Source organism: Episyrphus balteatus, chromosome 3 (assembly GCF_945859705.1).
Source record: "Episyrphus balteatus chromosome 3, idEpiBalt1.1, whole genome shotgun sequence".
Lineage (NCBI taxonomy): Eukaryota > Metazoa > Arthropoda > Insecta > Diptera > Syrphidae > Episyrphus > Episyrphus balteatus.
Window position 1 is genome coordinate 57,425,222 of NC_079136.1, and position 27,133 is coordinate 57,452,354.

Genomic DNA, 27,133 nt, shown 5'->3' on the forward strand with positions numbered 1-27,133 from the left:
ATATTTCACAGTAAACAGAAAATTTGTTTTTTTTTTAATTTATAAAATATCATTTGAAAAAATTATAAATTAAAAAATAACAAATTTTCTTCGTGTTTTTTTCGCGGAAAATGGTGAATAATTGTTAACAAATTAGTGGTGTGCGTGGTTTTTCGTTTTTTGTGCGTTTTTCGTCGGTAAATAAAAGAAATAAGATTTACGGTAGCTGACATTGGTCGGCGAATTGTTATGTTTTTATTTGTACTGTGGTCAACAGCAGCCATTTTAAAAATGCAAAAAATCCATTGTTTGAGGTACCTTTTCTAAAAAAAAATTAAATTAAAATTTGTAAATTTGTACTAATTTGAAGGCGCTTTGTGTTTTTTCGAGGCAAAGTGCATACATTGCAGATGAATTTTGATCGGCAATAAGATTTTACATGCCACAGTTTGTGAAACAAATAAAATAGAGACAATATTATCACCATTATTATATTAGTTATGATAAATATTTATTTTCAATAATGAATTTAGGAAAAGAATACATATTATTGACTTTAAATACATTTGGTATTGAATTGAACTATTTTTGTATTATCTTTTAATCAAATACTTATTAGAAATTAATATAATAAGATTAAATTTTATTATGTAATACTTGAAATTTAATACATTTGGTATTAAATTCTAATATAAACTGTATTATTTTTTAATATTAAATTTTAATACATTTTCTATTGACCAAAAAATTTTAATATTTATCATGTATTAAATTCTAATACATTTCTGGTGTAGACCTATATGTAACCCAAAAAGTATTGAAAAATACTCCAGAGTTTTTAACCGTGTGGAATATAATCAAATGACACTTCTTTTTTAAATACTTTTAAATACATTTTAAGGAATACGAGTATTTAATTTCAATTCAACTAAATAAAGTTATAACTTAGGTGGCTTGGAATAAGTTTTTAATCCAATTTCCTTAAATAAAATTAAATAAATAAAATAAAATTGTTTAAGAAAACTGTGTGATAAATTGGCATTGTTACAAACTAGTTTTTTGTTGGTTTTTTTTTTTTTTAAAGGCCTAATTCTAAAGCTTGTTTTAAAAACAGAGTCTGCAAAATTATATTGAGAGAAACTGTGTTTTTTTTTCATACAATTCAGAATTAGTTGAGAAGAACTCTGACGAAAATGATACCCCAATGAAAATTGGTAAAATGTTTCTTTTACAAAAGACCAAGAATCTAAGCTGACTTTAAAAATATTTTAGGTAAAAGGATGTCTTCGCGATAAGTGCGATAAAACAATGATGTTCTTACGAATTTCATTAAAACTGTTGTCTATGCCATGGAAATGACTAAGAAAATAAGTCTATTATTTTTTTTCATGTGAAAGTGTGTTTTTTCGAGGTGTATTGGAAATGTGGGTTAAATGTTAAAACTATTGGTAGGATATAAAAAGTAATATAAAAACGGAGAACAAAGAATATGAGCTTAAAAAAAATCTCCAGAAAGAAGATAACACTGGTCGGTAACGAAAATGGAGCTACACAGAGAAAAATAGACCACATAAAATAGAACAAAAACAATAAGATTTCTCTATGGTTTTCATCCAAGAAGGAAACCTTATTAAAACAATGGGTTTTCCTTATTGTTTTAAAATCTGCACTTGTAGGGTTTTGAAAAGAAAAAAAAAGATGACCAGGCCGGGAATCGAACTGGAGAGTTCAAATCATTAGTCGCCCACCTTACCACCTGAACCAACCTGCCATGAAAATAATGATCACAATTTTTGTTCTAGTGCTAAGTTGCAACTTTTCAGTCAAATTTCAATAAGATTTTCTCTATAAAAATAATAAGAAATCTTCTTAAAAAAACCTTATTAATCGTTGATTTTAATAAGATTTCCTTATGAAATGTATGGACGGTAAAACAATATGGCAATCTGTTAGTTTTTAGCGGGTCATATTTTTCTCTGTGTAGAACAAAACCATACTTTTCTAAAGGATTGTGTGCTGAGTCCGAAGTTAAAATTTCACTGGCACGTCACGTTTTTGAAATACTTGAATACTGACAGGTCAAAAACAGTTTTTTTTGGGTACATTTGACTTCGAATTACACCACCGTAAAATATTTTCTTGCAAATCTTCTTATGCAATGTCAAAACGCAATATTTTTTCGTCCTAAATATATTTTTTTTTTCAAAATTAATTTTTTTCTCAAAGTTATTAGAAAAAGAAATTTATGATACTCGTATCTCAAAATGTTAGTATTTACATATCATAATTAATGGTTTTTTTTTATCAAAATTTCAGTTTGCGACTTATGATTTGGATTTTAAAAAGCAAAATATTAAGGAAAAATGTATTTTTTTGATTAAACATCAAAAAGAACTCAAAAACTAGACGTGATAGAACAAAACTGTAAACAGTTTTGAATTCAGCACACTTAAGTCAATTAGAATTACCTTACATAGTTCTTGCTACCGACTTTTTTTTTTTGTTTTTGCTGACTAGAGTAATTTAATAAAATTGCGAAAGAGAGCTATTTTGCACCAATTTTTGAAGCAGCTATTTTTAGCTCCAACATTTTTTAAATTGTGCTCCATTGTCTTATTTGGATTTGGTTTTCATCCATTTTTAAAGAAACAATTAAAAAAGTTATAATATTAACTGCTTCAAATTATTGTCATGTAAAAATTTGGTTCGTAAAAAAAAAATATTAGCGTTGTAGGTCATTCTAGTTTGTTTAATACTGTACACATCCACGATACATTAATATAAGCTTAAGATATGAGATTAAATATAGTGTGATTGATATGTATACGAGTTTTACCCAACAAACTACGACCAAGTACTGAGACTCAGTTGTGGAAATGGCATTAAATATTTAATTTTATTTAAGCAATCTTAAATGTATACTGGAAATTTGTATCAAATTTAAAAATCCGTCTTGACTACCTAGAACATTATTATGATGGTGTTACGGGTTAAAAGCCATCAGCCTCTAATTTAAGCATGTTCATTTTTAAAAGTCACTTACACATGTTTCTTATTTCATATTCACATAATTTTTTAATAAACTTGTTTCTGATACATTGACCACATCAACATACTGATGGTGGCATCAATCATTTAAATCAACTCCATAACACATATACACATTATTAAAACTTGTCCAATCTATCAAATTGGGTAAACATTTTGCATTTAATTCGAATGCAATTTTATAATAATTCCCATCATACATAACCTCTCCAATCAATACGACAACAAACAAATCACATCAAATCAATCAAAAAACCAACCGGTATAGCTCCAGCGTGCGAGGCGTATAGATCGAACTTTGAAATGCCGAAAATTCCTTTTCAATTTGATTGTGCCCTTGAGATTTCTCAAGAATCAACATCATCCAAGATAAGAGGTATAAGGTACTTGAGAGGAAACAATATTCTCATCGTCATTGTCGATTGCCGCCGACACCGACTGAAACTCCGACGACGCCAAACAAATAACGACAACGACCTACTGATGCGCTGATGCACTGAAGCCACACACTGATTGACAGGACATAAACATGGCATTGTCACTTTGAAGAGGCCTAATTAATAACAAACGAATCATGCAGTGCACACCGCATACCTCCTCAGTTCTTCGATTATAAATAGCCTCCTCATTACGGTCCACACTTATGTATATTGAACTAAAGTGTGCCAAGGAGTCATCTTCTTCATCATTTTACGTTCGGCCTCGTCAGTGCAATTATGCGAGATCCGAACGAAACAACAACCTTGACATTGATGGAATGCGTCCTTGTACCGGAGACAATAAAGTACCAATAAACACAAATTTAATATCCTTGCCAATAATCCTTCTTCTTCATTTGGCAAAGGTCACACTTTTGTGTTAGGAAGTTTTATAGTTTCGGGTGTTCCCAAAACTCAAGTCAAGTACCCTTAATCAAGTCCCACTGGGATAATGTCAAAGAGACGACTTTTGAATAATGCCTTTAGGCGAGCAAGCCACATGAAACATTTGCCTGATGTGTCCGTGTTCGTAGTCATCTCTTCGTTGACGGATGAGGCATGTCATCCAAAGTTAATGTTTTGACATTCATCATGTAACTGTGTCGCTGTGTCAGTATGATAGTTGGGCTAATGCCTGATGGCACATAGTGTCGTCTCCTGTGTTTCTGTGCGGTCTTGCTGTCTATTCTTCTATAACCATTGATGATGTCGCTATTGGAAGAATATACATCGAGAGGACCAGAGTTCGACAAGACCATCAAAACGGAGATCTGTTTAGTTGTTGTTGTTGTTGGTTGTGATGAATTACCATCAATTTGTTTCGAATCTTTATGTTTTTTTCCTCGTTATTGCTTTTTTAATCAACCAGAAACGACAACCAGCAACAACAACTTAGAGAATGTGCGTTTTGATCGTGCTGTTTAATAAATTGGACGTCTATAGATTTATATCGCTGTGCTATAGCAGCAATGCTTGTATACCTACTTTCGATTTCAAAGCCCAGAAGTAATAGCAATTTGTTTGCTCGCTTATCAGAGCATTGACAATAGTAGTTTTGTGTTACTTTATAAATAAAAGAAAATAATAGTTGTATCTTTTCTATGACAATCGAGTGAAGGTGTTGTTAAGTGGCTTTTGTTGAGTCGTATTGTAATAGCTTATGGTAGCATAACAAAATAAAGGAACGCCATTTAAAGGTATTCAAGGGCGTTTGTATAAAATGAGAGAATTCAAGTTGATATTGGTTCTCTAAAAAAACACTCACACTAATAAATAGAACATTCTAGAAATATGCATTATGTTTTCGCCTATATTAGGAAGTGGAAGTCTCTCGAGACATTCTAATACTGTGACAATCTTTATTATAAAATATATATTTCGTTAAAGTGCGGCCTAGGGCTCTCCGACGGCAAATGATAGCAGAACTATAGGCAAAAATGCTTTTTAATTGAGCGTTTAATTCGAAAACTTTTATTTTCTAGTTTATAGGCATGTTAAAAAGCTCAAAATACTGTTGGTAATTTAAATAATTATGTTTGTGCAATTCAACATAAATATGTTGAATTAAAAAAAAAATATTCCTTTATATCTTCAAGATAATTCAATTTTAAAGTTCAAGTGACCTCAACTCCAAAGCAAATATACCAGTCCAAATTAAGGGGTGAACCAACCACTTTTTGAAAATTGTATTAATTAAAGACGAAGATCGCGCTAAAATTGATCTCCCACTCCCATACAAAATTCTCTCCAAAATTTGAGTCGAACTAAAATCAAGCTGAGAATTTAAGCCGTAAGGTATGCAGTTCCAGCCAGTTATTAAATTTATGTTTCCATTGTCAAAGTTTAGTAAAATTCGAAGATGAAATTTCGCAAATGCAAACTTTTTAAATTCCTTTTATCCACAAAATTTCATATTTTAAAATTAAGCGGATGTTTTGAGAGAAAAAAAATTTATTGAAAATTTCTCGCAGTTTATTTTACACGTTTTTTATACCACCTTCACTTTTTCAATCACATAAAAATTAAATACATATTTTAATCCTAGTTTACGGCACGCAAAATAATGCAATAACCAAACTTGGGGTTCGCGCGAACCCCAGCTTTTATGCACCTCTAATTGTTCATTATCAACAATTTGATGAATTGTCTCTTTCTGTTATTGATTAAGGTGACAGTTGCGGTGTCTTTTTATGATAACACGTGTTTGGTTTTCCCAAAATATAATAAAAATTGTTGAAAATAGTCCATTTTAAGTCTTGGGGTTCGGATGAACCCCAAGTTTGGTTTGTGAATTTTTTTCAGAAAAAAATTCCAGAAAATTATATAAAACCGCTTTTATGGAAAAAACAAAATTAATTTCGTTCACTGAGTTTTCATCCCAGGTCAAAAAAACGATTTAGAAAAAAGTTATAACCATTTAAACATGCGTTGGGGTTTGCACGAACCCCAATCCGTAAACTAGGGTTAAGAATTAAACCTATTTAAGTTTTGACCAAAAACGAAACATTATTGTTTAAAATCCTCCATTTCATTTAAATTCTAGTTTAGGTATTCTTTTTCAAATATCGGAAATTGCGAATACCGAATGTGTTTTTTTTTTTCAGGCCATGACTAATTTGTCAATTTTTATATGTATTGTGAAATTCCGATTCATCACTTCTATTAGCCAAATATTATCTATGTTTTAAAAGTTTTTTTCAGATAATGCATCAAAACATTGTTTTTTCAGAAAATATAAAATATATACATACTACTTCCCAGTTTTTCACTGCCAGACTAATCTCTGAATCCAAAACTGCCCGTGACACTTGAAAATACCCTTTCTTTCAAAAAAAAAAAAAATAAAATCAAATACATAGTAGGTAGGTAAAAATAGGGAGCGTATCGGAATCCCGCTTTTTAAAATCCCGTTTTTCGAAAATCCCGAAAAAAAAGTTTCAAAATCCCGTTTACTAAAATACCGCTTTTTTAAATCCCGTTTTCTAAAATCCCCAATTTTAAAATCCCGAAAATCCCGATTTTTTTTACAAAATACATGCTTAATTCACAAATAAAAAAAAAGAGTGTGTGTACACATGTACACGCGACTGAAGTTATACTTCTCATTCAGTAGGTATATGTAAATGAATTTCATTTGATATTTTTAATTTCTATTATGAAGTAATTAATCCACACTTAGTTTTTTTTTTACATTTTTATCAAGTGAACAATAACACTGTGCAAGTCGAAATTCTTGACAGGCGCGCGAATAACTGTTTCGCCCTATTTCAGACCCTAGAAATCCACTGGCATCATTAGTTTTTCTATTTATCGGTACGACTTCGAACAAAATTTTTTTTGAAAGTTTTTTCAATTACATATTTTGAGAGCTTCCCACTGTTTTTAGTCATTTTTCAACCAAAAACAATATTTATATTGCTAATAATTCTGCTCAAACGTTATTTGCTACCAGTAGAAAGACATTATAAACAATTTTGAACAATTTATTTGAAATTTTAGTGATTTTTTTCTTGAAATTGAAAAAAAAATTGAAATTTTTTACTTTGTTTATCGTCTTTTTCGCTGTTTTTGTTCTCTTTGCACAAAAACATTGCATGTTTTCCATTAAAAATTAATTTAACTGTTAATTTAGTGTTGGTTAAACTTCAACAGTCTATCGATAGCATCCGGTACAATCCGGTTTTTCGACTTCTTTCAAAATTCCGAGAAAATCGCGTTTGAAAGTTGGGGTAAACTTTTTTTTCGAAAAATCCCCGAATCTTTGAACGCTCCTGGAAGCTTAACCGCTTGAGAGCAATTTTTGGGAGTGATGCCAAATGATAGCTTGTGTCATGGGCCTACGCTTTGCACATTGTCAGATTTTTAAAAAATCGCCTTCCATGTTAAACCGCCACATCATGCCTATTTTATCAGAATCGTGCCTAATTTTTTATTACTTTTAAGTTCTCCTGGTTTGAGAACGCGTGGACCTACAGAGATGGGAGTTGTACCCAAATGTAGGTGAGAGTCCTCGCTACCTTTTGGCATCAAACATTTTTATTTTCATTTTCTTCAAAATTCCGAGATATAGGCGTTGGAAGTTATGGGCGCTCACTTTCAGCTCAGCTCAAATGAGCTGAGCAATGGTACCTAGCTCAAAATTGAGCTAGCTCAAATTTGAGCTGAGCTGTGAGCTGAGCTGTGAGCTGAGCTGAAATGTGAGCTTTTTGCAAGCCTGGCAACTTGCCACATGGAAATTACCACATGCAACTTGTCACATGCAACTTCCCACATGCAACTTGCCACACGCAACTTGCTACATACAACTTGCCACATACAACTTGCCACATGCAACTTGCCACATGCAATTTGCCACATGCAACTTGCCACATGCAACTTGCCACATGCAATTTGCCACATGCAACTTGCCACATGCAACTTGCCACATGAAACATGTAACTTGCAAAGTGTTGTGTGTTTTATGTTTGCCGTACTGCGGCGTACTGCATTTTTAAATACTAAAGTACTGCCTACACTAAAGGTGAAACGACAGCCCTGCTACCCAGGGTGATCGCGTCATAATCCCTTTGACATTCTTGTCAAAAAGTAAATTTTCATACTCACCCTCCCATAAGAAGTATAACTTCAAAAATCATGAGAAATAGACAAAAAATTAGTAAAACTGATTTTTTGCGTTGTACGCCACACAATATGTACCTTCAACACATTCTGAAAACGGTATTTCTTTTATAAAAACATAAAATGATTAAAGCCTTAAATTGAGTTCACAAGTAAAAGAAATTTCATTTATTTAAATATCAAAATTGTTGAAATGCATCCAAATATAAGTTGAAATATATTTAAATGAAATTTCTTTTGATTATGTAGTGTGTACTTAATCTAAGGTGTTGTGATCATTTTAAGTTATTATTAATCTATGGGATTAGCACGATTTGATTGTTCTTCTGAAACTTCAAAGTAAATATTAGTTTGTTAATTGATTTCTTCATCACATTCCTTACTTTTTCTTTTTTTTTTATATATTATATTTTTTGTTAAAGGTTTTAATTAAATGCGTTTAGAAAAATCTCTCATTTTTTAATTTGTTTTAGTATCCCGATTTTGCAAGCAAAACTAGTTGTTTTATTTAAAAAAAGATTTTTTAAAATAAAACAACTAGTTTTGCTTGCAAAATCGGGATAGTAAAAAACGGGATTTTAAAAAGCGGGATTATAAAAAGCGGGATAATAAAAAACGGGATTTTAAAAGCGGGATTTTAAAAAACGGAAATATAAAAAGCGGGATATCGAACCCAACCCGTAAAAATATTTTGCTTTGACAAGTTTAATTGATCAACATTATTATAAAAGTCTACCTATTTAAAGTTTGTACAGTTAAATGAAGATTTTGAAAGGGGAACAAAAATTCACTGTACAAGTGTCCTACACGTATCGATGAAATGATCTATATGTATTAGGGTGGGTCAAAAAAATCGATTGCTAGACACCTCTAGAATATACACACCAAATATGAGCTCTTAATATTAATGGGAAGGTCATCCGATTCGCAATTTTCCATTTTTACATCAAGCTTCTACTAAAAAAAAATCATTATTTTTTAAATCGACTTTTTAGCAAATTTCTTTACATATTCTTGTAGGAAATTGAACGCTCGCTCTACAAAAAAGGCCCTAAACACTTTTTTCGTTTATCTAACAGTTTAATAGATATTTGAGGTCCAAAAATCAAGATTTCATGTAACATTGATTAATCTTACGTTTTTTGAGTAATTAAAGTGTAAATTTGAATAAATAGGCCAAAATTGTAAACAATGATAAAAATTTTTTTTTGAAATCAAGCTTTTTTCATTTTTTGAATTTTACTCGAACATGTTCTATAGTATACTAATGTAAAATTTTTTTTACACCATCAGAAAATAGACATTTTAACGAACGAAATGCCCACCGACTTTTTGAAAAAAGCTGATATTTTGACACGTGAATTTTCGATTGAAAATTAGGGTGTTTTTTTGGTATTAAGTCAAAATAAGGTGAAAAAATTAATATTTTAAATCAAATAAATTACAGTGTATTTGGGACATAATAAGGTAAGTTTTCACCAAATTTCGTAGAAAAATGTTTGTTTTTGAAAAAGATAAAAATAAAAAACCAAAAACTCGGTTTTTTGAAATTTTCACATAAATTTTGAGGTTATGTGAAAAATTGTTTACACAAAAGTTGTAGATCTTTTTATTACCTACAACTTTGCCATACAACTTTTTTCTATAGGATTTGTAGTTTTGCCGGAAATCGAGATATACCATTTTTTACCATTAAAAACTCAACCCACCCACTTCCCGAACTCGGCTCGCCCGTAATTTATTTTTCCTTTAATTTTCATCATATTCACCTCCTTTTCCAATGGGTTTCATTCTACTATGATTTTTTTTGGTTTCAAAAATTATCGACCCTGGTCTAATAATGTATTACAAAAAATCTGACCAATTCTTTTACAGAAATTATGATTTTAAATCCGAACTTTAATGATGAATGTTATGTTTGGTCATTTTTGATGAGTCCTCGAAGTTCCTCGAAGTGAGCAATCCTGAGATGAGCTTAATATTTGAGTTGGGTTGGCTAAAATGAGTTGTCCCAAAGTATTAATTTTGTTCTAAATCGGATATTAATGATCGCTGGACAAAATTTACTTTTTGTGGGCTTTTCTTTAAACTTAGTGTTTTAACAAGCTTTATTTACACTAATTTTATAATTAAAGACAATTTTTTATATAGCTCTTCAATAAAAACGAAATAACTTTTCGTTTGGGAGTTTTTGTCCACATTTAATACAGTTTCCTTTTTTTTTTTATTTTTGAGGGTCACTGCGGCGTATGCGCATTTTTTTTTTTTTTTTGAAAAATCTTTACGATAAATGAAAATTATTGTAGGTATTCTTGAAAGATTAATTTGATGAACTTTCGAATAATGTATTTGATCATATCAAGCTTCGCATATGGGATGCAGAACCAAGTGAACAGTTCAGGCAAGTTACATCATTAGGGTGCACATCGAAAATAGGTACTATATTTTTAATGTTCTACTAAAAAATATAAATTATAGAAAAATTAAGTTCTCCATCAAACACGTGCTTGGTTACATATCTCTAGTTTATATGACTTTTTTCTTGTAACAAAAACAAAGGATGGGTCAAACAAAAATAAAGCATTTATAACTGTTGCTATTATTTTGCTTTTCTTCGGCTTTGTGTATCTTGTTTAGTATTTAGTGCACCACTTAGCACGTGCAAAGCTAACTTATAAAAATAAGAAATCAAAAGGTTGCATCTCAAATTCTTTCAGTGTTGTTTGTTTTCCGACGAAATTTTGATCTCAAAAAATTTATTTTATGCTGTATGCTTTGACACAATTTGTTGTTTTGTAAAATGTATACTTATTGGTATTGAATTATTTGATGAAATGCAGTTTGTGAATCTTTGATTCAAAACAATTTATTGAACAGAAAGAACGAGTAAGAATCAATATTCAAGAAACATTCACAAAAACTGAAACGATATCACTGACTGACCTACGTGTGTTAAAACAGTATCACCGAAAAAAAAAATTGATAATAACAGCTATCAAATTAACATTTTTGAGTGACAAAAGTCGTAGAACAATTAAAATATCAATTTTGATATTTTATTATATCATTTTGACATTTTTTAATTTTAGATGGATAGTGAAAATTTCACTTTGACAATAAAAATATCATTTTGACATTTTTTAAGTTTAAGTGGGTGAAAATTTCACTTTGACAATTAAAATATCAATGTTGACTAGATTTTACGTTTTAGTTTATTATAATGAAACCTATTTCTTTTTTTTTCTTTTTTATTATTTTTATTATTTTAAGTATTTTCTTTCTTTTTTCAAAACATTACTGAAAGTGAATATTCTATACAAAATAGTGGTGATATTATTTTTTCTATTATAGGTGATATAATTGTTTTGTTATTTTCTCCCAAACTATGTGAAGTAAAATCTTACTGCCGATCAAATTTTCTCAGTAAATCATACATTTTACTTCGAAAAAACACAAAGCGCCTTTAAATTAGTACACATTAAGAATTTTTTATTTAATATTTTTCAACAATTTGGAATGAGAAATTGATATGAAAAATGATAATGAAATGTCAAAAAAAATTTCCAAAATGTGACATTTAAATATCATCCTGATAATAAAAATGTTGTTTTAACATTTTAAATATCATAAAACACATTTTATAGAGCATTTTTGGCTGATATTTAAAAAATGTTAATTTGATATTTAAAAAATGTTAAATTGATATTGTTTTTTTTTTCGGTGTAGGAACTACCTGACTAGACGCAAGTTCTTCTTTCAAAGGAAATTGTTGATGGATAAAAATATTGTTTTTTTTCTTCTTAATATTTAGTGATTTTAAGATTGAGTAGGTAATGGATTTTGAACTAAAAGCTTTAAAGATTTTGATTTTTCAGATTAAAATGGAAAAAAAAACAATGACGTTGCATTATTTTATTACTTTTTTTTATTTCTGATAATTTTATTGTTTTTTCTGTCACGACGTCATTATCAAGGAACTTAAATATGAAGGTTAGATCTCAATAGTTTAACAAAAAATTATAGATCTTAAAATATTTTTTTTGTCTGAATCTGTCAAAATTCGTTTTGCTTATGAAGATATCAATCAATATTTGGCACGAACAAAAAATTATAATCTTTTCACTTCAATTCATGGTCACTTTAAACTTAGCAGTGATTTTTGGCATATCGTTACTTTGTTTGACCTTAACTCATGAACTTCGAATAATGAATACAAATATTATAAAGGGTTTGCATTTATAACTATATGTAAAAAACTAAACTTACCAACTCCAGCAACATGAATCTTTTTCATCCAAGGATAAATAACTCTTTCGCCGTCTGTTGTTTCACAATTGAGATCATCGTCCGAATCGGTTTCACACAAATCATCGTCATTCTCATGTGAGCCCATCTCATCGGGTGATCTGTCCAACATCAAACGATCTTCCTCCAGCATATCGTCCTGCAACAACGCACAAAGTCAACCATAATAGATAACAATTATTCAAAAGTCAAAACATAACCACTGGATGAGCAGCACACCATAATACCATGTAACTACACAGTTCGCACATATCCTGCACGCGCATTATATAAATTGAAAAGATAAAAAATAAAAAAATTCATGCAACTTTGCTTCCGCGTTGCTCTTTTTGTGGCAAAAGAAGATACAAAGATACACCCTCCTTTGGATAAGTTCCACTCCTTTAAAGTGAATTCTATACTTTATTTTGACGCGGTGCATATAAATTTATGCAAAAGAACATAACGAATGAGATAAATGGTGTACTACAGGGGGCACTCGTCTCCCGGTTGCATTTGCAATGCATTTTTTTTTCAGTTTTTATCTCAGCTACATATGAGCATGCATTTTTTGCATCATGGATGTGTGAGCTCATGCAATGTGTCAGTTTGCGTTAGTATCATAAATAAATTTTTCAAAAAAACTTACATGCTCAGAACTGGTGTCATCACATCGCAATCGCATTCCCAATTCTTGGAGTTGTTGACCTGCGGGGACGGCTTCTTCTATTCGTTTTTCCAACTTTAAGCCTGTGGGTGGAAAGAAATAATATTATTGTCAATTTAAAGTGTCTTATGATTTTTTTTCAAATGAAATTGAGTTCATTTGTTTTTAGAAATTGAAAGTGTTTTTAAACAAGATGAACTTAATTAAAACTTAATTGATTAATGTCTGGGTTGTATCTTGTCAATTTTAATTATTCTATTTCTTAAAAGAGATTTCTATGACTGTGGGTTATTTTCTGGTCTAATCCTTAAATTCAATCTTATTTAAACTTTTAAGTTTTTGAAATTAGTAAGGTTAAATTTTATTTATTATTAATATGATTACTGAACTAGGAAAATTTGCCCAACCGCTTTTATTTTAGTTCCTATTTTTTTTTAATCATTTCACTCCCCTTACTTTGGTGGACACTTTGCAGTGAAATGGAAAAAATTTTAAACACAGATTTTGGAGCTAATAAATGCTTATTTGTTATACAAACGAAAAATTTATTGCTTGCATGGTTTTTGATTAATTGAATTACTGCAAAAATAAGTCTGAAGTTATGGACCGGATTGACATAAAAAAATAAAACGGTTTTTGGAATAAATTTTTGTGCAGCAAAAATTAATAACGGTGCCTGTCATATACAAATTTCGGAAAAGTTCAACTATCTTAAAAACATTTTTGGTAAAAAATATTAATTAATGAAAAATTTTATTTTTGAAAAGTCATAATTAACCGTAGGTACGTACACTGAGGGAAAAAATAAATTGAAGTTGAAACGTCTTTGTTTCAAAGATGAACTACTTTGATTTATGTGACTTTAAGAAACGAAACCATCAAAAATTAACCTTTTTTCCACGTTGATTTTAAAATGTTCATCTTCAAAATCATTCCGAATAATAGTTAAATCAATGTGGTTTTCATTGATTTTACGTTGTTTTATGGTGGCTTTTCCCTCAGTGTAGTTACCTACACCTGCTGTAAACCGTTTTTTTTTTTTGTTACAATTCTGATAGGGTGAGAAGTTATACTAGTGGTGCCCAAAAAAAGCATGTTTGTAACTTTTTTTTTAAATTTTATTTTTGGTCTACCTATTTACCCGAAAAAGATAGAGTGCTAAGTGTTTTTTTGTTATATGCAATTGTGTTTTGGCTCAAATTACGTGTATATGTTATGTCTATATCAGTTTCGCTTTTTTTTAAATTGATTTTGTTTGAAAAATTACATGCTGGGGCTAGTTGTAACATTTTTCCGGGGCAAGTTGTACCATGTAAAAACCTACCTATACTGAAAAATTGTTTACCTAATATAATAAACAATCCTGGATATGAATGCTTGTAATTGAATTTGTATTTATTTTGAAATTGGAAACACTTTTTGAACCACCACTTGAATTCATAAAGCTTATAAAACAATTTATGAATTCAAATAACTTTAATTTAAGACTACTGTTAAATTTTCTCTGGAAATCTTGGATTTGCTCCACTTTTTTTTTTAATTTGCACCAAAATTTCATGACTGAGGTTTGTTTTTATTGTTATTAATTAAAAATAAATAAATACAAACATAAATAAAGCTATTTTTCTCTTATTTTTAGTTCTTGGTACAACCTACCCCGGTATGTGTTACACTTTGCCCCGTATGTGGGGTAAGTTGAAACAACACGATTTTTTTTTGGAAGCTTTATTTTTCAACATTACCGTTATGTTTTTCTGAATTTTTGTGATGGATCATGCAGATAAAACATGGGTCTTTAATTTAAAAAAGGTCTGGTTGACACATTTTCAAATTTGTAGGAGAACCATCGGTTTTAGAAAAAAGTGTTACATTTGGCCCCACTCTCCCCTACAGAAAGCAAATTAAATGAATTTATGTAAAATGTATGGTTATTAGAAGGCTTGTATACATCCTCCTAGGTAAAATATTACGTGGCCCAATATCAAAAAATGATGGTTATATATTGTACAAAACAATCCTATTAATTTGATCCCATTATCACAAGTTGCACAATTATTTTTCATACTTTTACTTATGCACCTCACTCCTTCAAAACATTTAGGTATTTGTATGAAAATTCAATAATAAATAAAAGCAAGCTCATTAAGTTTTTCGTGAAAATTCAACATTGCAAGGAAAATACAATTCATTTTTTTTTTTAATTTTTGATTCTTATAGAATGTATAAAATATGTATGCGGTTAAAAAAAATGCATAAATTTCCATGTGGTGCAATGGTACCATTTCAAAAGTGTTCTTTCTCACTAAAAAAAAAGCACCCTTTACCCAGAAATATTTTGATAATTTTATTTTATAATTTTTTTAAATTTTTTTCTATGGTCTACCACTTGTTTTCAAGGAGTTCTTGGTAATATTTTGGCTCTGGTTCTTTAAGTTAATGACTATTTATAAAGAGTGCAATAACTTTTTAAATCATGGTCCAGACATTTTGGTACTGACTTTATTCGATCGGGCATTAAAAATTACCTCGAAATCATATGTATATCATATTAATAAAAATGTTTCATTGGCTATACTATGATATGCAACAATGCGGGTGCAACACAAAAAACCGCTTGTATCTACACTCCCGGATGGAATACAAAGTGGCCCAATATCTCACAATAACTCTTATATTGAGTACTACCAACGATATAAATTTCATGCTTTTATCAGTGCACGTTTTAGTTGCTAAGCCGCCCCACTAATATAAAAACTTTTACAAATTTTAGAAACTTGAACTATAGAGCAAGTTAGTTTGAACCAGTCGTCAATTTTCCAGAAAATCTCATCAGTAGTTTAGGTTGAAGATTACAGAGAAGGAGTCGCAGGACAAACTTTATGCGCTCATTGTATGATTGTTATCTCGAATTAAAATTTTTTTAAGAATCCTAAACTTGACCTACAAAATGTAGGTATTTTACTATGTTATGTAAAAATTAAGCATGTCTTTTTGATATAATTTATGATTATTAATAATATAATTCATAGTTGTTTATTTTATCTTTTCGATTAATTCAAAATGTTGCTTTTGAAATTATTATTTTTATTTGTATTTTGAAATTGGACAAATCGTTTGGAAGGTAGTAAAAAAATCATTGCAATTTAGGTCATAGGTATCGTTAAAAAAAATTCCTAGAAAATAATACATTGTGTTTTAAAATGTATTCATGCCTTTTTGTATCAGAATAGAAAAAGAGGAGCCGTTTTTGTGAAAATTAAACATTTACAAAATTGGTTTGAATAGTTTTCACAAACAAAATTAAAATTTTACTATAAAACGAAATAATTTTCAATGTGTGAAGAATTTTTAAACTTTGAATTTGCAGCTTCAAATATTTAATGAGTCTTAAACTTGCAACATAGAAAACAAAATAAATTAAATAAGCCCTTAATTTTTAATTTTATATTTATTGGCTCAAAGGTTTGAAAATTGCAAGTTATCAGATGAATTTCAGTAATTTTAAACATTGACATGCCTATTTAACTTACTAAATAAGTTTTTTTGACCAATTGAACATTTTTTTGCAAAAGTATACAAATATTTTACCACTTCTGATATCTGTTTTTATAATATTTCATACCTAGTTTTAGATCTAATATTGAAATTAAACTCGTTGCAATAAACTGTCCATATTTGGTTTTGAATAGAAAAAAAAAAACTTTGCATAACTATGAATGTATTCCCATTATACATCAAAAGAAAAACAATTTGTTTAATGAGTAAATACACGCAAAACGTTTAACCTTCCGCAGTAGTTGATCGAATACAAAAAAATAATAACGTACCTTAATGACAAGTGCCGTGGGCGTAATTTTTTGATCATAGATATGTTTATGATCATCATTATATTTTTTTTTACGTTACAAGTAATTAAAATACAGTTAGCACTGGAATAGTATTTAGTAAATATTACAATAGAAACTATTTATTATAATTTTTAAAATATGTATTTTTCACACTTGTAATTTATTCATAATTTTTCATTTGTTTTTTAGGAACACAATGGTGTAAAAGGGAAATACAAAATACAATATCTATTTATTACAAAAGGAAAATTGTGAATTGCTTTGAATTAGTTGCAATAAAGTAAAGAAATAAGACCATGATTTTGACCATTTAGGAACTGTTGATTTACAAAACTATTTAAAAATGTATTCCAATCGAAATTACGTGGTTGATTCAGATGAGGGCAGTGGCGTATTGAGGGGGGGGCTCAGGGGGCTCAAGCCCCCCCCAAGCCTTCAAGATCATGTTTGTATTTAGCTGATTTCATCATAATGTACATGATTAACTGAAACTTGTTCGTAAATCTTGGAGATTTAGAGGCAGCACAGATGCTCGAGCCCCCTCCAAATTCTGAAACGGCTGTTTGGGTTTGTTTGAGTAAGAGCCTAAGCTGACGATGAGGGTTGGGATAATTTTTGTTTTTCGGATTTTAGTCCAATTCAGAAATCCTTATATCATTTTTTAGTATTTTGACTTCCAATAACATCCCCGTTAAATTATTGCAAAACTTCTTATGCAATCTCAAAACGCCGTATTTGATAGTCTTAAGTATATTTACTTCTTTTTTTTAATAATATTTTTCTCAAAGATATTGGAAATAGAAATTTTTGATATCTCAAAATCTAAGTGGCAAACAGGTTTCTCTAAGAAAATTGCAGTTTGCGCTTCCGATTTGGATTAAAACAGCAACATATTACGAAAAAACATATATATGTATTTCGGATTAAACATCAAAAGGAATTTCATTCAAAATTGGTTTTTCAGACTTTCACGTTCTGCATTTCACTTTTTGCATATTCACTTGCCGAAAGTGAAATAGGTTTTCTGCATTTTTTCACTCATTTAGATTTTCTGATCGAATTCAATTCACTATGTTACTGTTCGTGAATTTGGGGGCCTTTTTCAATGAATCTGCAATTGCAGTAATTTCACTTTAGAAACAAAATAAAAACGGAAGATCCTTCAGTTTTGACAGTTAGAAGCAATTTCGAAGTTTTCGAATTCGATCGAAGTGAAGAATATTGATATTTCATTTCACGTGAAATTGAAAAGTGATTTGAATTCACTTTGGGTCGAATTGTGGAACATAGGCGTAATTAACGAAAATATTGATGAGTATAGCTCAAAAACTCTTGACGTGATAGGAATAAATTTGTTAACAGTTTTGGATTCAGCCCATGACAAAGTTCGAAGGAAATGAAGTGCTTTTTTTTAAGGATGACACAACTTCTTGCTGTTTGTGTAAAATGTTTGGGACACAAGAACTTTGAAAAACCACTAGGTACTCTGAATGTGAAAGGAGGAGACAGTAGTACGAATCTGTCGAGAGCAGTATAATGCTACTATACAACTTTCAGTACCGCAGCACAGCGTTTAACTCTCGATCAAAGACTAATAAAAAGAAATGAAAATTTTTTCGCACATTTACCCTCTAAACATTTTTGAAAAATTTTCCAGCCCCCTCCAAAAATTTTTCTGGATACGCCACTGGATGAGGGAATTACAAATAGATACAAATAAAGGTCAAATAGAATAAAAACTGAAAAAAGTTAATTTTCAGTTTTGCATGTTCGATCGTTAAAAAAAAATGTAATCCAGACTTCAGCCCAACCCATTTATGTATATTTATATAAAAGAAGGTCTTAAGCAACTTTTTTGAGTGACTCCGTTTATGAAAGGATTAAAGGTTTAAACTTACTATTAGAAGTCCATTTCGTTCAAATATTTTTAGAGATTGAAATTTCAAATTTTTGCTCGGTCGCTGAAGCGGCGCACATAGGAGTATTTCGATCAAAAACCTGTACAAAAAACCTTGAACAAAAAACATTTAATATTTCCATAACTACTCTTTAATTATTATTCAATACCTGCAATTGTATTTTTCATTTGAAAATTTTATGTTTAAAAGCACACTCGCACACAATCAATCTCCTAACAACACTCACCAAATCACCACAAATTACAAAAAAAATCCAGAAAATAAATAGATGACTTTGAACTTGTTTTGTCACACCACACACTTTACCACACAAAAAAAGAAGTGCATCATATGAGCCCATGTATATTTCCCATTCGCTTTGTAAAAAATTTAATTCAAAATTTTGATTTTTAGAAAATCGACTTTTGTCCAACTTTTCGACCAGAATACTCCTATGTGCGGCGGCGTCAATATCAAAAATTTCTAAAGCCCAAGCATATGACTTTCATTTTTTTATCAATCAAAGTCTGAAATAGGGCTTAGTTTTAGGACCCATAATAAATTCCCTCCAAAACTTAGCCGAGCAAAAATTTATTGATGAATTTTAACAGATTTGGGCGCAGCTGAAGTTAAAAAATCACTTACTTCAATTGTACATTTAAGAACTGTTGCAAAAAAAAAGCAAAATACCAACTAAAATTAGAGCGATCTGCGTACTAGGCTTAAAAGGGGAGTAATTTCCCATTAAAAAATGAAGTTGATGCACACTCAGGGAAAGAATAAAACCAATTCTTAAAATTGGAACCAATTTATACTTAATCCTCTACTCAGGGGCGTAAATGCCAATGGGGCAGGCCATGGGACCCCCAACAGATGCAAGATCGCTTTACGAAAGATTATGTCTTGAAGAAATCTATTAATATAAATAATATTACCAAGGAAACTATCAAAAATGTTCAACCAGTTTCCTTATTTTATGTTGGTTAGCCACACAACTACTGTGGGCCCCGTACCATTATTTGGATCCTAGAGTAATTAAATGTAAGTGTTGCCCTGAAAACTATAATAAAAAAACTTTAATAAAAACAGAAAATAAACCTTATTTCAAATTCGAAACCTCTACAAACCTGCCCATGTAAGCTTTTGGGGGCTTTTCTAAACAAGTCCAAAAAATTAATAAAAAATTAATAAAGTGTTTAGACAAATAGACATTTTTATATTTCTTGAAAATTTATGTTAATTGTTCTGTACTGTAGTAGGTGTATTGAAAATTCTGAAGTGTAAAAAAAAAAAACAAACAAATTTAAAAAAGAAAATCTGGTAACTCATACAGAATTTGATAAAAATCTTTATTTTTCAAGTAAACAAAACTAAGTAAGGCTTGTTTGAAGTTTTCGCAAGTTATTCCGCTTTTTTTATTTTTACTTGGTAAAGGGTTCCTAAATTTAGTTTTGCTCCGGGGCCCCCAGCAGCTCATTCTACGCCTCTGGAGGTTCAAAATAGGTGTCTCGCAGTCATCCCCACACAAGAATAATATTTGGCAACTGAAAGTAATATTAATTCGAAAAACTTGAACGGTAATTTTCTCGAGCTGATCGAAGCTCAAATTTAGAGATAGACATACATATATAAAACCAATTGCAATCGTTTATCCAAATCGAGTTTTCCTTACGCACCAAAAGTGTGATTTGTCCACTATGTATTACTTTGAAAAGCTCTGATTTTGATTTAGAAACTAAAGGAACTTTTGAAAAAAAAAAAATGTTTTACCGGCCAATAAACCTTGATCTTACCATGCCATTTTTATGGCATAAAATCATTGCATTATAAAAGGCGTTCAGGGTGCCTTAATACGACACGCCTTGTTAATGTAAGCAAGTTCTTATCTTGATTCACACACAAAATAGAAGAACAACATCCGTAAAGGTAACCGTGAGTTTTGGCTAAGCTGTTGTTATTGACTCCTGTGAAGTTAGCAAGCCAATTGCGAAAAAGTTTTAAGAAAATATAAGATCTACCTAGCAACCGGTTATCGGAGAGTTCTAAGGTTGCATTGCATATATTCTTGAAACAAATATTTTGTAAGATTAGAGTTCATAATTTGAAAAACAAATTGTACGGCAACTTCACGCAGCAAGTTGTTATTCGAAAACAAAAAACAGAATGATGTTTTCGCATTCTTATTTTAACATTTGCTGTTAATTTGAATAACACAATTCTAGTGAGATAGGGTGGAGACACTTTTACATGAAATTGTTGATTAAAAACCACATTTGTATTAGATCCTTATAAAAATATGTTTACATAATTATATAGTTTGAGCCCTGGACTTTTCTACAGAGCTGTCAGAAATCATGATTTTCATGTTTTTTGAACTAAAATCATGTTTTAATGTTTTCGTGCCCAAAATAATTTTTTTCTTAATCCAAGAGAAAAATCTTTACAATTTGTTTGTTAACCAACAACATTTTTCACTTGGTGAACTGTTATTTTTAATAAGTTACTGAATACATGAAGTATTTATAAAAAATTAATCTTAAATGCGTTCAAATTAGAAACTTAATTATGTTTTCAAGTTTTATTCCTGCCATCTTAGTAATTTAAGAACTACAACTACAACTTTTTGAAAAAAAGTGGGAAAATTACAAAAGCAAAAAACTATTTTTTCCTACAAAGTCCATTTTTTCGGAAAAATAAACTATACCTAAATAAAATGTTTGAAGCCAAGATCTAAGCTTTCTGCATCATATAATGAGTTTAAAATTGTTCACTTTTAGAATTTTTGCAAAACGGAGCCTATGTAGTTATTTAATAAAATAAACTCGAAATAATTTGTTATACTCCTCCCTAGTCACGATGTGGTTGTTCATTGTCTATCAGTTTTTTCTTCTTATTTTTATTAATCATGTTTTTACTTGCTCTATAGGGCAAGTATTGGTTTCGTGTCGAAAAAAAAAATTGAGGTTTTAATCAAAACCATTACGATGATGGAGAATTCCAAAAAAGTGGGTCTCGCAATTCCGTCCGTGCGTCTGTGCGTCTGTGCGGTTGTGCGTCCATCTGTTCACATTTCCACAGCCTAAACGGGTTAATGGATTTTCTTCAAATTTGGTACAGATGATTTTTATGGAATTCTGAAAGTTGGTTTTTTTTTGTTTTTTTTATATCTCGTTTAGAACGAGATATAAAAAAACTCGAAAACGGCTCTAACGATTTTGATTTAACTTTGTATACGTAATATTTAAAGCAGTGGCAATAAAATTGCATTTTTATTTTTTCTCAAAAAAGTCGAATAACAAAAAAAAATTTTTCATTTAACATAATTTTGGCCTAAATGCCGGCTCTTCCCCATTATCAATTTTTTTTTAAATTTAGATCCAGCTTTTAAAATATACAAGTAGACTACTATAAAAGTGCTTTGAGCTGCAAGAGCAAGTACGTGCGACCCCAGTCGTGCATTTTATTTGAACTGAAATCATGTTTTTTTCAAATTTCGAAATTGCAGCACTGCTTTTCTATAAAGTGCATATCTATAAAAATATTTCGGGAATACAAATGTGGATGGGGAATAGATTCTGGCCATTTCTAAGGGAACGTACGTTGAAATATCCTCAGACTTTAACAGTTCAAGTCATAAGTTTTATTTTTTAAGTGTAATATGGTTATAAAATAAAAAGCCTTTGTTATATGTGACGTATGTTAAACATAACACTGGTTTACAAGGGTTTTGTTGCCGAAACAAAAATATACTTTTCTGAAGGTTTTGGTTTTCGAAGTCAGAAACAACTAATCAGCTCCCGTTTTTGAGATATTACCGTTAGAAAATGCAAAAAACACGTTATTTTGAGTTCTTTCGACCTTATTCGTTTGTATAAGAAAATTATTAGATCATATTTAGTGACGGTTTCTATAAGAACTTTTTTCCATCTTTCGATACCTGTTTAAATCTTTTCAATATCGTTTGTATTGCCCGAGATATCTTAAAATGAAGTAAATGGGTTTGGCTTCATATATCATATAGGAGATAATAACGTTATAAAATGTATAAAATATGCCAAACAACTGAGGATATCTCGGGCAGTAAAAAAGATATTGGAAAGATTTAAACAGATTTAAAAAGGTGGAAAATAGTTCTTATAAAAACCGTTACTAAATATGCTCAAACAATTTTCCTTATATAAAAGAATAAGGCCCGAATTACTGCATTTTCTAACGGTAGTATTTCAAAAACGGCTGATTAAAAATTAAAGTTCAACACACCGAAAACATTCAGAAAAGTATATTTTTGTTTCGGCAACAAAAAAAAAAGTTTAATTTTGTTAACCAGTGTAATCAAACGAATAATAGTTCTGGACATTACGATTAACGAACACAAAATTTATAAACAAATAAACTGAATATTAATTTTACAAAAGAAAAAAGTGAAATGACTGAACTTATCTGTTTGTACTTTTTGGTACAAATTTTAACAGCCAATCACCATAATAAGTTCGAGAATCGCATTAGGCGAGTTTTTGAAGTGATAAATAAAGTGAAAAGTCTCTGTGAAAAGTCAAATGATAAATTTTTTATCACTTCAGAAGTTTCATAGATCGGAAATTGACCCCTTGGAAAGTTTCCAAAACAACAATTTAAATATTGTAAAACGTTGTCTTAGAACAATGTTAAGAACTCTTTGTTTAATATCGAAAACTTTAATCGGAACTAGGTATCTGATTCAAGGTATAGGAACATACTAACTTCACAGAATTCAACACGCTTGTGCTCAAATACATAGTTTTTAGGCATTCGAAGAATTGAGCTTGAAATTAACTTCGGGTGAATTCAAACAAGCAACGAACTCTTTGACGTTGAAAGATAAAAAAATAAGTTTTAACTTTCTTCCGTTATTGCTTACCTAATTCTTGTAATCCTAGGACGGTATTGGTCGGTTCTGTATTCGGACACTGAATAGGTAAATCCAGCATCTGATGGTGACCATTACTCGCACCATAATATCCACCATAATATCCGCCATTCGAATTGGAGTTCGCGTATCCATTATTCGCTATCGCTGCTTCCGTTCCCGCCGTTGCCGAAACAGGCGAATGCACCGAATGTGTTGAATAACCACTATGCGGGTGTGAATGCGGATGTGGATGATGATAATACCCGGCGGCACTTCCTATACTCTGGTGATGATGATGATGCGGTGAGTAGTTAAAGCTATTTGAACTCTGATGATGCAAGCTGCCACTATTGTGCCCATTCGACATGTAATCACTGCCAATGTGGCCCTGATGATGTCCAATTGGACCGGTTGACATACTATATCCATTGTACATGTGATAGTCATCAGCTGGAGGGAATTTGGGCTCTAGCCCCGAACCCATTGGGTTTTGAACGTGCGGCGCATGCGGGTAACCCATCAGAAATGAGCTCATTGTTTGTATTTTTCCAGGCGCAAATTAAAAAAATTATTGTATTCTTTCAAAAAAAACCCGTATTCAATAAAAAAAAATGTATCCAAAAATTAATAAAAAAAATTAAGCACAAATTCTCTCTCACTAACAAGAATGACCTTCAGATTTTTTGGGTAGGTAGGTATCTCTCTAAAAAATCATCAACAACAACACAATCACAATACACTTCATCAACAGTGACGGGTGCGGCAAGAACTGAAATCGAAATTAGACATCAAAAATCCGAAAAGAATTGCAAAGTCACTCCACACAATTTTTTTTTGGCCCTCTCATACCTATACACAATGCCATTCAACTTGAAGCTTAAAATTCAACAAAAAGACGTTATAAACGAAAAGATGGCGCGCGCGCGATATGATAAAGCCGTCAATGGAAGGCAGGAAATATACATAAAATAGAAGTTGGTATCCCCTGTTTTTTGTGTTCAACAAAAACTGGCTCAAGATTTCAAGTCAAATCATTAAGTACACGAAGTCTAAAGCTTCACCGTCTTTTCAATCCGAAAAGGCAAATCATTGATTAATCCAAAAAACTCAATACAAAACAAAAAATAAAAAATCAAGTAAAACACGAAACGAAAAATAAACAACGCAGAGCTTCGAATGCGAGACGAGCGAAAGAACTTGCCGTCGTGTTTTATACGAATTGAAATGTTTAATTAAAACCGCAAGTAAAAATATAAATTCTCGGAGTGTATCTTTCAGATACGTCCGTTCGTGACCAGTCGTTCTATTGTTGTGTTGTTGTGGCGGCTCACGAATGGAAGTTGTTGGTGCAGTTTTGTTGTTTCTATTTTTTTGTATCTCACAAAATTGTTGTTGTAGATTTTTACCTGACAGTCGTGTTTTGTAGGCCCAACCAATCATACTAACACACAAACAGTGAATTTATTAAGTATCTGCCCATTTTCATTTGGAAAACTGGATAATCTGGTTTGAGTTGATTCAGCTGTGATGACGATATGAGGCAAATAATAGCAAACCCACCCTCATTTGTGATTCATTCATTGTGAACGTGTACGTGTAAACAAGGAAGATGGCCATATCAAGTGAACCTAACAGCACGCCATTTTTTTATTGTTCAGATACAGTTACATGATGGTGGTGGAAATGTGAATGTATGTGAAGGAGAAATATGGTGGATGGTAAAGAGCGAGACTCCACCTTGATTGAAAGATGGAGCAGATGGGAATCTAGTACGATTTTTTACAGTAGTGTCAAAAAAATGTGTGCCATATTTTATTTTTAATAGCAAATAATGCAATTTTAATTTTGTGAGGAAAAGTACATGTAAAATAGGCATTTTAAAAAAAATGGCTACCCTCATGGAACATGGCAAAAAGTTTGCTTTTTTAATAAGAGTCTATTAATAAAATTTTGTGGAAAGGTGTTTTTTTTTCGAAGACCCAGTTAAATCTGTAATTGGTACCAAAAAGCTAATGATTCGTGGTTTAACGTTTAACGACTTAAGTATTAATGTTCAACAAAATAAATCATTTCCTTTTTGGGACCATTTACAGATTTTACTGTCTCTTCGAAAAAAACACCCTTTCACCAAAATTTTTGTTTATGAAAACTCTTTACAGCTTCCTATCCCAAATTCAACGTTCTTACCAAATTTCAATAAAGTGGCCCTCCTTTTTTTTATTTAAAAAAACACCCTTTCATACATTTTTTTTTTCTTATCTCAAAATTAACATAATTGCTGAATTTCAATGGGGTACAACTTTTATTACTTAGATTTTCTAATATACCAACATTTTCTCTACACCTACCAAAAAAAAACCTTTCACATGAAAAATATTTATAGATTCATTTAATTCGTAATTCCCATTTTCTCAAAATTTTTAATGAATTCCGTGAGTGTACCTTTCGTAAAATTAATTTTATCGGACTTAACGCGGATATTCCTTATTTCCCAAAAAACACCCTTTCACCTAAAATTGTTTTTATAAACTGTTTTTATCTGTTTGTTATAAATGAAATATTTTTACCAATTTCTTCAATAGGGTACCATTTTTGCCACAAATATATGGCATATATTCTGAATTTCATCATTTCTTAAAAACAAAAATACCCTTTCACTCAAGATAATTTTGGTTACTCCATAGATTCTTAGTTTTATAAAAAAAAATAAACGTTTTCACCATATAAAATGTTTTTAAGAACATTGTAGAGACTGCTAGAAGGAATTTTTCTCATAGAAGACTTTGGATTTTGAAATATTTAAAATAAAAAAGTATCAAATTCAAAACCCAAACAAATAATTTTAATAAAATTCTTAAAATTTAATGGATAACATACTAGTCAAAACAACGCAATTATAACCCAATACCCGATTAGATTTAAGATCTTCAAACAAATTATAACAGTTATTTTCTCTCATGCTCTCTCGTTTACCGAAAAATTAAAAAAAAAATACTTTTCTCTCCACTGTTTCGCTCGCATTGGTACTTTTTCTTTTTCCCCACTGAGTCACTTCACTCTGACAACTTCATAGATAGATTTTTGACGATTGTATATTAAAATACTATTATGTTTATTACACCTTAGTAACTTTACTTTAACATCAATTTCTGAAACACCCTGTAATAATTTTTTTTTCTGAAAGTCATAATTTTCATAGCTTTGGAAATTTCCTTCAAGATAAAAATATTGTGGCGAATAAAGATATTATTTATGCAACAGAAGAAGTCAAAATTGGCCATTGTGCGTGGACGAATAGTAAAAACAACTCAATACCGACCTAAAACCCGTTTAGGATTTAGGATAATTAAGAAAAAGGTCACGAAAATAGAAATAATTTTTTGGTACCCCTCATGTTGAGTTTGTGCACAAAATCTGAAATAAAT

General features: G+C 30.5%; 1 protein-coding gene across 1 annotated transcript in view; it reads right to left on the bottom strand.

The window, feature by feature from the left end:
* LOC129915262 (homeotic protein deformed) overlaps positions 1-24,830 on the bottom strand; it is a 51,174-nt gene extending 26,344 nt beyond the window's left edge. Inside the window, exons 1-3 of the mRNA XM_055994747.1 lie at positions 23,718-24,830; positions 13,057-13,157; positions 12,390-12,567 (exon numbers count right to left, since the gene is read on the bottom strand). Of these exons, the coding sequence (XP_055850722.1) occupies positions 12,390-12,567; positions 13,057-13,157; positions 23,718-24,243 (805 nt within the window). The 5' untranslated portion in view covers positions 24,244-24,830. The remainder of the gene's footprint in view (positions 1-12,389; positions 12,568-13,056; positions 13,158-23,717) is intronic.
* Between the last annotated feature and the right edge of the window lie 2,303 nt (positions 24,831-27,133).